Below are 17,951 nucleotides of genomic sequence, written 5' to 3'. Positions count from 1 at the left end.
TTCTGATTTAACCCTTTCCACTCGGATGCCGCTCCGGCGGCAAAATACATTTTAATCTCAGAATTCGCGAGTGGAAAGGGTTGAAGTAGCATTTTATATATTCAAGGCATAAACCTTACACTACATGAACTGCTAGTCCTCAGATGTTTTCCATTTTATAAAGTGTCAAAAGATAAAAGGGTACTGTGACGTCACTTAGTGAACGAGCGTTGTCGACAATCGTGGAACACTCCCGATTGATTAAATGTCAGAGGTCACATGTTTTATTTTAATAATATAATGGCAATTGTGTGGGCTGATAATTTTGTAAAACAGATATTATTAATATTTAATAAAATTTATCATATTAGTTAATGTAATTCTAATATTGTCTGTGATAGTTTTATTTTAATAATATTATGGCAACTGTGTGGACTGATAATATTGTAAGAATTTTGATATCAATAATAATGCCGGCCACAGGTTGGAGTGGGCCACCACAGTAACTCTAAGACTAGTAACATGGTTGTTAAGCCGCGCACATATTTATCATACTTCGATACTTGCTCAATTTAAAAAGCATTTGGAGGTTATAAACTTACTCTCGCACTGTACAGAGAAACGCGCTAAGAATTTCATAGAAAAAGTTTTTACCCTCGTACGCTCTTACGTGATTTGTCATCGAGTTTTAACGAGAAAAATTCAAGTAAATATGCAATATTTTATATAGACATATAATCTTAGAAATGCAAAGTGATTTTTGCCGATTATTTACATTGTGATTATGATAGAAGAGGGCCACTATTTGTGGACAGACATGGGCCATTTTAGTAATGCCGTTCTTTAGTAAACTGTAACACCTGTTAAAATAGGTTTATATATCATAAGGTCTATGTATATTACGTTTAATCAATCGGGAGTGTTCCACGATTGTCGGCAACGCTCGTTCAGCAAGTGACGTCATAGTCCCCTTCTATCATTATTCACTTATTTTTACTCGACTAGCAGTCCATGTAGTGTAAGATCTATGATTCAAGGTCTTTTTTTTAAATTTAATTCAAAATTAGAGCGGTTTTAAATTTAGGGTCTAATTATCCGATAAAATATAAACGCTATGTTACTGTCCTATCTTCGTATAAAATAGTTGTAAAAACTGGCAAAAACTATGTATTTGTTATGCCATCAGGGGTGGTTTCTCACATTAAAATTTGGTAATTAATTAAATATGTTTTTTCATATTTTTAATTAATTCATAAAAGTACATACTATACAACAGAGTGTGCACAAACATATTACCTTCTTATAGATATAGACAAAAATTAGCCGCGTTCATCATGTTTCTACTGCACTTAAGGCCGTTTAGTAGATCCGGCTACTAATTATAAGTAATTATTGGATAAGTAAAAAAATACTTACGCAAACATGTGAATTTTTCACACTGTGATCATAAATATCGCTCAAGCAATGCATCTTAAATATTTTTTAAGACAAAAAACACTGCCTTCTAAGTAGCATAGTCAAACATCCAACTACATGAACAACGACCTTCGTTGCAATATTAAAAATTCTGTTTCCAAATCCAACGTTTTAACAGAAAACTTCTCCATTCCGAGCCCTTTGTTATCACTATGAAAATGTTAACTTAACAATAATAATAATTAGTTTTCTTTGAAGTTCCTGATGATCGACTCCAACTCTCGTACCTTGCGCTCGTAGAATGCCAATTGTTTTTTGGTTTGGCGAAGTTCTTCCGATTGTTTGTTGTAAGCTTTGCGGAGCTAAAATAGATTAGGAATGTGTTTTTTTTTCAAGAATTCAAGTCGAAATAATTAATATTATGTCGTAAAACGGGATTTCCAAGATTGGAAGAAAATGAGTCCATCACCATACCATTTTTTCCTTGCTAAGCAGCAAAAATTTGAATAAACTTTTACTAACATTTCTAACTCATAGTAAATAGAGCCTCTTATGACAAGAATATGATCCAGAATTTTTTTGTTTATTAATGTTTATTCATATCACTTATTTCACATTATTCAAAGTCTTTGCAATTTAGTGCCCGTACAAAATTCCTTATTCGTACCGTTTTAATAGAGAACTATTGATTTTTTTATAAATGCGAAGAATTAATGAATGAATTAAATTTTCCAAAGATTTTGATCAAATTACAAAACACCAAGTGGATGTAATGGCTGCTATTTCAAAAACAGTTTCATCTCCATACTTAGCACTCACAGACTTAACAATATAGGTACTATGATATATGTTACTTTGTTAATTATTCTTTCATTTCAAGTGAAAGCACATATCGTAAAGTCGTGAAAATATCATTTTAATCATAAGCCAACTAAAGAAAATTTCAATAAACAAAAATTTCAATGCCAAAGATTTTCTTTTATTCTTATTTAGCACGACTTAAGCAATCTTACCCTACTTTAATGTACTAGGTTTTGTATATTTAATCCAGTGAAAAAATTCATTTTCCCGAAGTTTTGAACTAGTTCTCACACTTTTTACAAAAATCTCACGTTTATTAATCCTCATTTTGTAAAAAGTAATACATGAATGAAAATCGTGGTGCACTAAAATTGCCAAATTTGTAATTGCTATTACCAGCCTATCCAAACATATCGATTTTGGATTTAATAGCATTTTTACCTTTACCAGTGTAAAAAAGTAAAAATATGACAAAAATGCCGCCTATTGCTGAAATCTACTACGTAGAATCAATTAAACTTTTTCACACACTATCAACTTTCAAAACAAAACTATGCGCAAATATTATAAATTTAGAATCAAGTTATAAATATAAATACAAAAAGTATCTCATCCAGTGCCATTAGACAATTACTGAAACCTCACATCAACCAATTATTTATCATGAAACATAATAATATTTTACTGACCTCGTTTTCTGAATGGAATATATCAGAATTCGTAATAATTCTTGCAGGTGAGTTATTAGGCGATTCTCTATTTAATTCATTTGAAATAATAGAATTAACCACATTATTGTTGGCTCCATTACCAAACATTTGTTGCAATTGGTGGAACTTTGTGCTCTGGTTAGAACTCGTTTTTTGGTTTTTCTCGGTCAGCTGTAAAAATAAAACAATATTCAATTTCATAACTCAAAACTAACATGTTAACTTAAAAACAATCGAATTAAATTCAAATAATATATAATGAAAATTTCATTTACCTAGTTACCAGCTAATCATCCTAACTAAGATTAAAAAAAGTATATTATACTATTTTTACCGTGGTATCATTGGTGTCCATGGGCCTATAATCTGGTACAGTTTCGCAGGACAAAAATGCAAACTTCTTTTTGTTATTTTCTGAAACACCATTATGACCATTTTGTTGGACCAGAAGTTTTTTAGGCGCTCTATTCGTACCAGTCGTTGTTATTATATCAATGTTCTCGCCTGAAATGAATATTGTATTTAATTATAACTTAATACTAAATCAGCATGGCATAACATAAAATAGTCGATAGAAAAACCTATGGTAAATCCTCATACAACAATATCTAGTTATTAGAGTCATTCATAGGTTGCGCGAATGAAACTTATGAGCTGTTGAACGGAAATCGCGCTGCAAAAGTACCGCGTTATAAGAGGGTTGATTACATACATTTTGACTTTAACAATTGTTTAAATTGTTTCGCCTATTCTGAATTTATTCACCATTTCTTTGTAGCCTGTCTTATTATCTACGAATTCAATTATATTTTCAATTATCAATTACCCGTCTTCATGGAAACGAGCAAAGGCTGTGCATTTCTTCCCGAAGCCCATTCTTCTGCAGTCAATGCAGGTTTATCACTGGCAGTATCAGGATATAGATCAGCTTGGAAATGTGCAGATTTCCTGGGAACTATCATTGAAATCGGTTCGCAGATGCCTCGAGTCGCGTGCAGCTTGTAGAATCGGAATACTTCACATTGGGACGTGTCCAGGCCGCGTTTTGGCATAAATCCTAGACCTCGCTGGAATAGAAACAATATGGTAAATAGTAAATTAATATTTCATTTATATTATATTTACTGTTATATATAGATTTTGCTATCAGTTTGGTGGAATTACAAAGGTATTGTCTATTGTAAACTTTTACAACCCAACCGAACAATCAATTCGAACGTCTTCATTGAACAACTAACAAAATTGAACAATGCTCTTGAAAAAAGCGTCTAAAACTGAACAATCGAAAAAGTGTCACAATTCATCAGAACAATGCAAGATGTGTATGCCATCTTTGGCCACATGGCAAAAATTATTGAAAATTGGTTGGGATGTTTTCCCACATCCACCATATAGTTCTGACCAAGCACCATCTTGTAATTACTTGGTATTTCAATGTTTACAAAACCCCTTGAATGGTAAAACTTTTAATAATTATAAGCATATCAAATTGTTCTATATTATAAAAACAGAAGTTCAATAAATATGAGATTATAATGCTGATGAAAGATAGCAAAACGTCATCGATCAAGATGGACAATAAATAACCAAAAACAAGTTATTTCGTTCCATAAAATTGACTTTAATTTTTTAACAAAAATCCACTCTCACTTAGATGTCAACCTGATACTAATGTTATGACGTCTCCATTAGTTTGGCATGTTGTTTAAATAACGCAGCAATAAAGTTTATCTGAACTGCACTATGTATAGAGGTACATACATTGAAATTCACAAAATATCTTGATATTAAATTCCATTTAGATCCGACTTATTTCTAGAACTATGTTTAAACTAGTTGAAGGTGGCCTTAAGGTTGTAAAAAAATATCTAAAAAATCTCTATAAAAAATGTGACTCTGAGCCTAGGTTCCCAAACATTTTTGTGCAGTGGTATAAATATCCACTACCGTGGACTCCTATTTTCATTGTGTGCACCCAAAGCGGGAATCATACCCCTAGACCAACGAGCCACGGGTTGTACCCACTGCATCCAATGTACAACATGCCACGTGTTCTACTCAATAAACACATTTTACACATGATTTGCAACTTACGTTTAATATCTAAGCCGAAATCATAACCCTAGTCCAACAAGCCACGGGTTTTATCCAGTGCATGTTTGTGTTGGAACCAATGTACAACATTGTTGTAAATAATATGTTCTCGATCCAATACACAATACTGTAGTAAATAATATGTGCTCGAATTTAAAGAAATGTCCGGGCTCGTGTAAACTACATATATGATGAATAATATAATCATCAAATACTATTGGGTATAAACAATATGCATTGAATATTCCAGAGTATTAATAATAACTACTTTACGCCCCCGGGTGGGCTCGAACCACCAACCTTTCGGTTACAGCCGAACGCGCTAGCCAATTGCGCCACGGGGGCTCTTATCGCATCTTGATAATAGTAACACATCTCAATAAACACATTTTACACATGATTTGCCCATTGCGTGTTTGTGTTGCATCCAATGTACAACATTTTAAAACTTACGCGCTAGCCAATTGCGCCACGGAGGCTCTTATCGCTTCTTGATAATAGTAACACATCTCAATAAACACATTTTACACATGATTTGCCCATTGCGTGTTTGTGTTGGATCCAATGTACAACATTTTAGTAAATAATAGGCACTCGATTTTATAGAAATGTCAGGGCTCGTCCGGGATTTGAACCCGGGACCTCCCGCACCCAAAGCGGGAATCATACCCCTAGACCAACGAGCCACGAGTTGTACCCACGAGTTGTACGTCCCCGGGTAGGTTCAATCCACCAACCTTTCGGTTAAACTTTAAATATTACTAATGAAAAGGCGTTTGTTCGTTACTTAATTAACTAACCTATATTTACATTTAATAATCACTTATCCTAAAACATTGCTTATTCTAACATGGAACTTATATCTACACTAATCTGTAACCCATGTTGCATCCAATGTACATCATTGTAGTAAATAATATGTACTCGAATTCAAAGAAATGTCCGGGCTCGTCCGGGATTTGAACCCGGGACATCCGCACCTTAAGCAGAAATCATACCCCTAAACCAACGATCCAAATACAATACAATATTGTAGTAAATAATATGTGCCCGCGCTCGTCCAGGATTTGAACCCGGGACCTCCCCACCCAAAGCGGGAATCATACCGGGATTTTTTTTTTTTTTTGATGACGAGACCTCTTAAATGTTGTTGAATTCCTGGGGTTCATGTGGACCACTTTTAGAATTATAGGACTATGGTATCCACCATCAAATGAACAATCATAGAAATCGTCGAAAATAATTTTTTAACACCTCATTACAAGAAAACGGCCGGGCCGATCTTAACCAAAACTTAATCAGGTAAACCAACCAATATGCTTTTTTGAATTTTCAAAATCGATTCGAAGAAACGGCTTGGCTGATCGTCGAGAAAAATTGATAAACGCTAGTCCTCATCAAGATACACCGAATGCCTTTTAAATTTTTGAAATCGGTTCAGCCGTTTTTGAGAAAACGCCGATTTACGGCAAAAAATCTGTTCACATACACGCACACACATACACACACACATACTTTTTCCAAATGTTGGTCTCATTCGATTCAGAATGGCTTGAAACGTCGAGGAAACTAAATTAACGAATCGGATTTTTTGATAAAAACATAAACTTCTCCTTCGGGAAGTTAATAAGTTTAAGATTTACTAGTTTTGAAATACCTGTGGGTTTCCAGAAAGGAATTGACTTAAGTAATGCATATGTGGTGCATTATCGACAACCTCGTAGTAGCGAATGTTTCCATCTCCTTTACCAGCAAGATATATCTGAAACATTTAGAAAAAAAAATTATATAATTATTTTAATGTATTTAAAACCAGAAAACATACTGGTTATGATTGATGGTTTCATCTAGGCATTGGTTTTGATGATGGTTTCATCTATGCAAAAATCTAATGCTCTTCTTAGACCAATCCGTAAAGTTGATTAAAAAAATTTGATCGATGTTATACAAATTTTAATTAACAAATGAAAAGTATGTATCATCCATAAGTTACTGTGCAACTAGTAATTATATAACAAATAGAAACATTCCAAACTCATCCATAAAACTATTTATCGTATCTCGCAACGATTGCGACAAACCATAAAAATATATTATGATGATTTAGTAATTAATCGTCAACTCACCATATTCGTGTCATAATCGTAATAAGGAAAAACAATTCCTGAAGAACTGTCTATGACCTCAGTTGCCAATGGTGCACTAAGGTCGTGCTGATCCCAAACGGACCATTGTCTGTCGGAATGGCGAGAGAAACCAGTGGTCAATACACGTCCATTGGATAAAAATGTGGTCTTGCTAGCTTTGGTTCCTGTGTGACAAAAACCTTCCTGAAAATAGAGAAAGAAATATAAAAAATATATAAACTAGGTGAATGTAGCATTTAGCCTTATGGCAAGATGCATGAACTTCCCGAAATGTGTAAGAATAAACTTAATCAATCGAAATTGAAATTTAGATAGATACAATTTTCAACTGTTTTTTGTAAATAAAGTTATCGCTTTCAATTAAATCTAAACATTGCGATTTCGAATAGAATTATCTTAAACACACTTAAATTAACTGTGATTATATTAATTATATTGCACAGACACAGGACACAGGTTCCGGTATGTCCTAAAATTGTAGGTCACTATTTTAAATTTTGGTGAATTGACAATGTTTGACTCATCACATCACAAAAGCAATTTTGAGAAAACATAAATTAGCGAATCGGTTTTTTCATGAAAACAAACTTCTCCGTCGGGAAGTTAAATATTTAGTTAATTTAGTGAATAATGCAATATGGTGTTAGTTCATTACATCGTCTGTCATTCTTAAGTCTTATAAACCAATAACTGGTCTCTTTCCCTAAAGTGTAATACGATAAAACTCAAGGCACTACGTAGTATTAACTTCCCGTAGGGTAAGTTATTGTAATCATCCAAAAATCGAAATTAAAATTTTTTGCATTTCTCGACGTTTTGAAGGTTTCTGAACATTTTGGCACACCTCAGAAAAAATTGATGTGTGTGTGTGTGTTTTGTGTGTCCGCATTTTTTCGTTCACGTTTTCGGGCGCACGGATCAACCGATTTGAATGGTTCAAAAAACATTCGATTCCTGTTGATAGCGAGATGTGCTGATTAGTTTTTGGCAAAGACAGATTCAGCAGTTACGGAGATAAAGAGCAAAAAGTACAGAAAATAGAAATCGAGTTTTTGAGAGAACGGAGCATCGGATTTGAAACAACTGAAAAGCATTCAATTAGTAATGATTGGGAGAAGTGGTTATTAGTTTTTGGCAAAGGCAGGCCCAGTCGTTTCGAAGATACAGAGTTAAATGTGCAAAAAATTGCAGTTTTTGAGAGAATTAAGGGTTCGATTTGAAAGATTCACAGAACTTTCTGCTCGTTTTAACAAAATAATTGATTTTGGAAAAAAAATTGTTTCGATATTTTTTTTTTTTTTTTAATTTTTTGTATATCTAAAATAATTCAGATTTTATTCTTAATTCTGACTAAAGTTCTAATATACTTCAAACAAATAATTTCAATTCAGTTTATATAATTCTTATAAATATTTAACGATATTGTTCGAAAACATTTAATATTCCTCGAAAATTTAGTTACGGTACGGGAAGTTCCAGCAATTTGCCTTAAAGTACGATGCCATGCGCCCCACTAGTTTATCTGAGATTGAAGCTGTGCTTTTCATTTTGTCTAAGGGATATGAATTTAAATGCAATTCTTAATAAAATCTTTATTAACAAACGTTCAAATGCAAACGAACAGATGAATCACAATTTGTCAACTGATACAAAAATTACACAGCCGATTCTTAGTAACGAACATAAAATAATGATAAACCATTTGACCATAGATAAAAGAAGAGTATGCATATGCATTTGACAATATTTTTTCATCGGCTTACTAGCGCTAAATTTGCGACTGTTGGACCCCTAACTAAACCTTGTGAACGCGGATTTTGTTTTGAGACAATAGGCCCTGCTCTAAATGTCAAATAATAAATATTAAATTCAGTTGAAATCATTTATTTTTGAACAAGATTAAAAGTTGATTATTCTAAATTATTATTAAGCCCACGACTACTTTTGTAAATATTTAGTGAGATCACTGCATATGCAGTGAAAGTATTTAAAAATGTCAGAAGAATTAATAATATCTATGAATAATCAAGCAATTAAAAGCGAACCACCAGAATATTCGGTAGAAGATATTAAACCCGAAGTTGAGGATGAGTTTGATGTTTTCGATGATATCGTTAAATCTGAATCATGTACTGAGGATTATAAAACGTGTTCAGAAAAATTCATGAATTCCGAGGTGACTAAAGAAGAAGAAATTAAACAGGAATTATTTGAGACATCAGCTTATAAATGTGACATTTGTAATCGATCATTTGCCGAATCAGATCAATTAAAAGAGCATGTGGTCGATCACATGTCCAGTAATAGTAAAGAACGCCCATATGAATGCGAGATCTGTCATAAGACTTTCAAACTATCAAGAGGGTTGAAATCACATATGAATACACACTCTGAAGAATTTTCTTTTCCATGCAAAATTTGCAAAAAGCCTTTCAAAGATTTGGTTACTTTGAAAAAGCACATGCTCATTCACAGTGGTAAGCGCCCCCATGAATGCAGTATATGCAGTAAGACGTTTAAACAATTGTGTGGTCTCAAACATCACATGCTCATTCACAATGGTGATCGACTCCATGAATGCAGTATATGCAAGAAGACATTCACACAATTAGGTAATTTGAAAAGTCACATGCTCATTCACAGTGGTGAGCGTCACCATGAATGCAGTATATGCAAGAGGACATTCACACAATTATGTAATTTGAAAAGTCACATGCTCATTCACAGTGGTGAGCGCCCCCATGAATGCAGTATATGCGATAAGAAATTCACAAAAAAATGTAATCTGAAAAGTCACATGCTCATTCACAATGGTGAGCGTAACAATGTATGCAGTATATGCAAAAAGCCATACACAGAATTAGGTAATCTGAAACGTCACATGCTATTTCACAGTGGTGAGCGTCACCATGAATGCAATGTATGCAATAAGAAATTCACACAGAAAAGTGATCTGAAACGTCACATGCTCAAACACAGTGGCATACGACATCATGAATGCAATGTATGCAATAAGACATTTACACAAATAAGTTATCTGAAAAGTCACATGCTCATTCACAGTGGTGAGCGTCCCCATGAATGCAGTATATGCGATAAGAAATTCACAAGAAAAAGTAGTCTGAAAAATCACATGCTCATTCACAATGGTGAGCGTAACCATGTATGCAGTATATGCAATAAGACATTTACACAATTAGGTAATTTGAAAAGTCACATGCTCAAACACAGTGGCATATGACACCATGAATGCAATGTATGCAATAAGACCTTCACACTATCAAGAAGTCTGAAACATCACATGCTGTGTTGCCCCAGAGAAAATCCTTATAAATGTGAAATATGCAATAAGAGATTTACTCAATCCAGTAAATTAAAGAGACACATGGCACTTCATGGTGGGAAGTTTGAAGAAAATTAATGAATGAACATATTTGTTAAACTGAATTTCAATATTTGGAAACAAGTTAAAGTATCTTTGCATATAATATAATGTATATGTATATGTAAATAGTAAGAAATATACAGTACACATCACATAATATGCATTTATTGATAGTCAAAGCAATTGTTACATTTTATATTTTTTTAAGTTTATTTAGCTTAGTTTTAAATTGAATATTAACTAATGTAGATTACCATCCATGCTAATCTTGGTCAGCTTGTTATCAGATTTGTATTAATTTGTATTAATAATTTGTAATAATTAAAAAGTTTGTTTTCGCCAGAAAATCTGTTTTTCTAGTTTTATGTTTTCTTCAAGTTTCATATCATTCAGAATCAAATGAGAACAATTTAGAAAAAGTGTGTATTTGGGCCGATTTTTGACCTTTTTGATATACATATGATTACACCAAACTGCTCAGGCAAATTTCTATTTCAATTAGACTTTGATTTTTAGAATGGACGTATTTGAGCTCACAATTTTGAAAATTAAAAAACCGTTCAAAAGACATTGGTTGGGAATGATACTGATTAGTTTTTGGTAAACATCCGCAAGATCGTGTTCTTGTAATTAATTGTTAAACATTTTTTTTCGACAATTTTTATGTGTTTTTTAACAATAGTTATCATGGTCTTATAGATCATACTAAAATATTGCGACAAGTTTCATTTTAAAAATTTATCAAAGTTTAAAAAAATTAGTTGATTTATTTTGGCGATGAAGTTTATGCAAAAAACAGTTCTACGAAAATTGATAAAATTATATTATATAAACTAGTGGTGTAAGGCATAGTGCCTTAAGGCAAATTGCTGGAACTTCCCGTACCAACAGTTTTTTTAAAAAAAAGATTTCTTTTTTTAATCTTTGAAAAAAATTATTTTTGAGAAATTTTAAATTTTTTAAAAAAAATGACTTTTGGAAAAAAATGTTTTTTTCATTTTGAAATAATTTGGAAATTTTGAACTCTTTTCCAAAGCAATCGCACTGCTGCATAGAGACAAATTATTGAAGCGCTTAACGGACAAACGATGTTACAGAACCCACAGAAATGTAAACAAAATTTATACACATTATTAAAATCTCTATAAAATATCTGATAATTTTATGTGCATATGTCTAATGATTTTTACTTTTTTTATTAGATCTTAGAAAGTAAAATCTCTTTTGAATTATTAAAATCGGACGTTCCGTTCTCAAAAACTAATAAGGTACCGTTTATGGGACTTTGAGCACCGTATCTTCGGAACGACTAGACCTGCCTTTGCCAAAAACTAATTAGCACGCCTCCTTATCAATACAAATCGAATGTTTTTTAAATTATTCAAATCGGTTGATCCGTGTTCCCGAAATCGACGACGAAAATTTGTATCCGCACACACACATATCCATTTTTTTCTAAGGTATGTCAAAATGTTCAGAAAATTTGGAACGTAAAAATATATAAAAATTTTCATTTTCGATTTTTTTGCGATTAATATAACTTACCCTACGGGAAGTTAATAAACGAATAACAACAACAAGTTTGTCGAACCTTTGTCGACGGCTACAAATCTAATGACAATAAATTGAAAAATTAATTAAGCTATGATTCCAAATATTCAACTATGGTCCTAAATATTGATGAATATTTTGATGATGAAACAGGGTGTGATTAAGAATCAAACTTCATTATCCACATGGAGCGATGATTTCAATCAAATTCGTAGATCTCCAGGTTTGTGCAACAATGTAAGATAGTGAAATACTATATGGAAAATGGAATCAAAATATTCTATTATAAATCAAACATAATTTTAAACAAATCTGGATTAAAAGTGTCGAAATCAACTCACACTTAAAACCAGACCACTCCTTGGTTCTATGACCCTCAATTTCTTGTCTTTGCAAGTAGTAGCCAGCAAACTGCCATCTCTATTAAGGCTCATGCAATAAATCACATCTGGATGGCAATCAATGACATTAATTGCTTCTGCATTGGAGACGTCCCATACTATGATCTGCCAAAAAAAAGGAAAATGGATTATTTTAGTATAAACTTCTCTTCTGAAAATAATATGGAATAAATATTTCAAATGATGACTCTGTGTATCGTTAAATAGTTTGGGATAGTGATAAGGCATTATATCAATTACCACAGCATTAGTTGGAGATTTGTAAAAAAATTTATGCTCGTGATGTCCAAGTAGTTAAAACTTATTTTTATAATGATTTAATTATAATTATTGATGTAAGCAACGTATAAACTATCTTAAGCCCGATGCAGACGAAGCCAGCATTTCTTGTAACAGGATTTCTGTCAAGTTTTCTGCGTTTCCCAAAAGCTATTCATTTTTTCACATCGCTATATATGCACTAGGGAATGCAATACCGAAGGAAAATTTCAATATCGGTATTTCGATAATTTTTCATTTTAAAACCGGAATACCGGTAAATTACCGGTATTTTTATTATCTTAAACAAACGAAAATAATATTGAAAGTTGCTAGCTAGTACAAATATAAAAAATGTATATACAACTACAACTATATTTAACTAAACAATAAAAATAATAAAATAAAACAATAAGTTTATTGATTTAAATAATAATTTAACAAAATTATATCCAATTTAGTTAATTCATTATCATTATCGAGTATATTGAGTACTTTTCATCAAAAAAAAAAAACTTCTGAGTAAGAAAGACCAAAAACTCATAAAAGATCATATTACATTATTATAATAAACTGTATTGTCTGTATCCGATATGTTAAATTAGCATAATCTCCAATATTTAAAAAAAATTTTTTTTCTACAAATATATAATTTAAGATCGGATACTTTGTCGAGATAAATAATAAGTTACTATAATTGTGGAGTATTATTATTTAAAACAATGTGATGCTTCTATAGTATTTTCAAACTTCGAAACGCTTTCGAAAAATAATTGTAATAAATTTTATAATTATATTAAAAAGCAAAAATATTTAGTAATTATCATAATTATTATGTACAAAGTTAGGAAAAAATAAAGATTACGCAGAGGTAATCAGTATGATATAAAATATTTTGGCGCAAATATCACTTAAAAAACCGTTACATTTTTACATAAGATGAAACAAACATCATTATCTATCAGTCCAATTCTATTTATTGTAACACGATATGAAGCCCTTAGTAAAGCAATAAATATTTAGTTTAATAACGAGTTGAGTTGAGTTGAGTTATTTCCGAAGTTGCTAGGCAACGGTTATAGACAGAAATGTTAAGGATACCGCCGTTGTGAATAGAGCTTAAATTTGAAATCTGGCTACCAAGATCGTAAATTATGATTTATCACATCGTTGCTATTTAACATTAGTCCGGCATGCACTAATAAGGAAATCTGTGCACCGGGATTTATGTATGAAATTCATGAATCCTGGAATATTTTACTTATCTTACCAAATGATCAAAACCAGCGCTGAAAAGCACATTCCTGGCAGTGGGGTGCCATTCAACATATCCGACCCGCCTTTTATGACCTCTGAGTTCAGCAATCCAGTCCCTAAGATCTCCTCCTAGACCTCCATCAGGAATATGCCACAATTTGACTGTGCAATCGTCGGAACATGATGCAATTACATTGTCATCAAATGGGTTCCACTTTATGTCCAACACAGGTCCTGTGTGTCCAGTCACGCGAGATGCGTGGAAGTCAATTCGACCAGTCTGAGAATAAAAGATGGATGAAGGGTTTTATTAAAAAAAAATATACTAAATTATAAAACTATTGTTAATGGAAATTGTACCCTGAGCTATTGCAAGTTTGTGCTTTTCAGTAATATTAATTTAATCATAATTAAATGTGTAAACCGCCTGATCGCACTGATTTTACTACAAATTCAAACGAATATAGAACCGTAACATAGCGTTGCCATAACAGTTCTATGTTACAGGAGAATTGGTCCTTTAATATTTAAATAAATGATTTAAATTTAATGTAAATAAATTATCACATTTTGTTGAGCTGAACCGTTCAGCTGCATATTCTACGTTCAGCCTGAACGTAGAATATGCAACATTTAAAAACAATAATATAATTTTGAAAGTTTGAAACTTTATTAAGGTCAAATTATCAATAAAATATAATAAGATAGATAAATCTTGGATAGATAGATAGATAAATAAAGATAAATAGATAGATAAAGAAAGTATTCAAGTATTAAATAAAGAAAGAAAAATTAGTAAAATCATACAAAAACTGATTTTAAAATTGATTGATTCTATCGATAGCTTAATCAGTGCTTCAAACAATCGGCATATATAAAGACTTTAGATGATATGGATCCAAGAAACAATACAAAATAGTATATATTGGCAATGAACATAAATTGAACGCATTACTAACTCCCGAAGCAGAAGTTCATGTTTTCTTTAAAAAAATCCGATTCGCTAATTTTATATTTTCTCGATGTTTCAAGCCATTCTGAATCGAATGTAACCAAATTTGGAAGAACTATGTGTTTTTCCAGCTTCTGAAAAACAATGCTCCTATATCTTATATAGAAATTCCTCTGTAATGATGTATGAAAGGATACTCCTCCTAAACGATTATTCGGATTTTGATAAATCTTTCTAAAGTTTGTTAAGGGATTTTTTTAGGATTTTTGTGGCTATAGAAACATAGTTAGATTGTAGATATAAATGGAAAAAATACAAAAAACCGCTTATCATTGTCTGACAAATATTTGAAAATATTTGTGGCATTGTTTGACATTCAAAACGTTTTAATGTGTATTAAAAATTTCAATTTATTTAATATGTATGATAAATTCATGATTATGAATAAGAAAAATAAAATGTGTGCATTATTATTGACAAAAAGCAGCTAAGATGTGCCATATTTAAAATAATATAAGATACCGTATATGTACGGCAAATTGAATGATACACCTATGAACAGGATTTGACGAATTTATTCACTTAAAATTTGAAATTAAGTAATAATCAGAGCCGGTCCTACCTTGATACAAGATTCGGATATGAAATGTTGAACATAGTTTTTTTTCCATTTAATTAAAAAAATATAGGAATTCTTTGCATGTTTTACTAAACTTTGCACAATATTTTTAAAATTACGTTAAAAATTTCACTTTAAAACAACAAATGGGCAAATAAAAATGAATACATACAATTCAGTCCTTACGATATCAATTAGAAGAAGCTTAAGATTCAATTTTGGATATCTTAAATAATAAAAAAAATTAAATTAAAATAATCCAGCATGAAGTACCAGTGTTATGGTATGGCTATGTTTAATAATGTAAGGCTAGAATATTTTTGCTCTCTATGATTTGCTCTATAGAATAAAACGCATAAAATGCCCAAAATGAATAAGTAAAATGTCTCAAAAGCCAAGTATTAATTAATGATAAAAGTTTTAATAATAAACTTAAAAAACAGGTAAAATAATAGGGGAGGGGGGCGTTAGAAATGACAGGCGGGTGCTGAGAACCCCAGGAGCGTTCCTGGTAATAATGTGTATTAAATTATTACTAATAAAGATGTAAGTTAGATATCATAGTTACTAAAAATCGGTTAAAATATAGTACGAGATTATAAAAATTATATGCAACATTATTGGAGCAATTATTTGGGGTGGAAAAATCCAAGATAATATAGTACTTTTACCGCGGACACTATATATTATTTTTTTCTGAATTTATTATACCGTTTTAAAGACTTGAATTCCAATATAGTATGTGACTTGAGATCGCGCATGTTGATGTATATGCATTTTGGTGTGAAGAGTAATTTAAAAAAAAACAGTAATTATTATTTTCAGGTGAACGGTAAATATTAGTATAGGATATTAAAAAATTATAGACGTCGGTACAGGAAAACGTCTGTCGGGCCATCTAGTATATATATATATATATATATATATATATATATATGTATATATGAGGGTGGTCCTTAAAATAGTCATTTTCGAATTTCCTTGCTCCCAGGGGCCCAAATGGTTCCAAATTGATAAAAAACAATTCTCTGAAAGTTTTAGCTCTTAATATTAATGTTAGATAGAGCGCAATTCAATCAATTTTCGTATGGAAAAAGCATGGAAAATTTTTTGAAATTTTAAAAAAAATGTTTTAGGTATAACTTAGCGACAAATGAATGAGCTTTTTTCATTCATTTGTTCGCTAAATTACATCTAAAAACATTTTTAAAATATTTGAAAATTTTTCCATGCTCTTTCCATACGAAAATTGTTTGAATTGCGCTCTATCTAAATGTTAATATTAAGAGCTAAAACTTTCAGAGAATAGTTTTTTATCAATTTGGAACCATTCGAGCCCCTGGGAGCAAATTCGAAAATGACCATTTTAAGGACCACCCTAATATATATATATATATATATATATATATATATAATAATTTGATCAAAATTACCTGTTCGATGGGCAGCACCAAGAAAGCTCCACCTCCGGCAACTTCGGTGACGATTGCTACGAACTTGCCATTGACCGCGCAGAAGTGCGCGTCGTGTGCGTTACGCGTCACTGGGACTCCGTCGTAGCACCTCTCGCGTCTAGCCGGGGCGCCGTACACGTGACGGAAGCGCGACGATCGGACGCCGCGGAACCATAGCTGAAAGGGAAATTGATTTAAATGTAGTTAGTTTGTAAATCGGTAGAAAAATTTAATACTATTAATAAACATACACATAAGTACAGAAAACGGTGAAAATATAGACTAGCGTAAAACAAACGAGTACAAATACCTGGTTATTAAAATATAATCATATAAACGAAAAATTCCCAATGATCTGCTCTAAAATCTATCTCATAAATTTGTAAACGCTAACATTATTATTATTATTATTATTATTATTATTATTATTATTATTATTATTATCTTACTATTTCTATTATTGTTTATTATCTTATTATTTTATTATTTTTCTAGTATTATTTTATTATTCAGAAATTTTATTTATATTATTTATTAATTTTATTTTTATTATTATTTGCTTATATTTTATATCAAATCATATTACGGATATTATTTTCATGTAAATTTTATCCTTTGCACTTTTATTTATTTAATTTAATTTATATTTTGCTGGTACTAGCCTCTAACAATTTTCTTCTAACCTGAAGTAACTTATTCTTTATTTTATCACATGAAAATTATTCGTTCAATAACATATAACATGTTTCAATTACATATCGCTTCGAGTATATTAAACTAGTTAAAGCACGACGAAGTGCAAGTTTATAAAAAAATCCTTATAATCGCATTATGCAAAAAATAATAAGGGATCGATTCTGCATATAACAGAAAATGTTATCTGTTATGCTAATGAATCATAGTGAATAATACTGTCAAAATGTCATG

The 17,951-nt window shown here is 31.4% G+C and overlaps 1 protein-coding gene and 1 non-coding gene across 3 annotated transcripts in view; both read right to left on the bottom strand.

The window, feature by feature from the left end:
- Positions 1–372: 372 nt before the first annotated feature.
- The window catches only part of LOC113389108 (coronin-2B-like), a 124,881-nt gene continuing 107,302 nt past the window's right edge, over positions 373–17,951 (bottom strand). For both annotated transcript variants that reach the window (XM_026626166.1, XM_026626167.1), the window contains 9 exons: positions 17,004–17,201; positions 14,013–14,279; positions 12,425–12,589; positions 7,127–7,330; positions 6,658–6,762; positions 3,733–3,973; positions 3,241–3,410; positions 2,886–3,077; positions 373–1,757 (listed from right to left, as the gene is read on the bottom strand). In XM_026626166.1, coding sequence (XP_026481951.1) covers positions 1,638–1,757; positions 2,886–3,077; positions 3,241–3,410; positions 3,733–3,973; positions 6,658–6,762; positions 7,127–7,330; positions 12,425–12,589; positions 14,013–14,279; positions 17,004–17,201 — 1,662 coding nt within the window. In that variant the 3' untranslated portion in view covers positions 373–1,637. The remainder of the gene's footprint in view (positions 1,758–2,885; positions 3,078–3,240; positions 3,411–3,732; positions 3,974–6,657; positions 6,763–7,126; positions 7,331–12,424; positions 12,590–14,012; positions 14,280–17,003; positions 17,202–17,951) is intronic.
- Positions 5,615–5,686, bottom strand: Trnap-ugg. The gene has a single exon. It is a non-coding gene; the product is annotated as a tRNA-Pro (tRNA).

This window comes from Ctenocephalides felis, unplaced genomic scaffold (genome assembly GCF_003426905.1).
Source record: "Ctenocephalides felis isolate EL2017-DRISC unplaced genomic scaffold, ASM342690v1 CF-g0.4_SCAFFOLD_03573, whole genome shotgun sequence".
Lineage (NCBI taxonomy): Eukaryota > Metazoa > Arthropoda > Insecta > Siphonaptera > Pulicidae > Ctenocephalides > Ctenocephalides felis.
Note: the sequence above shows the minus strand (reverse complement) of the source record. Positions and strands in the feature narration are given on the sequence as shown.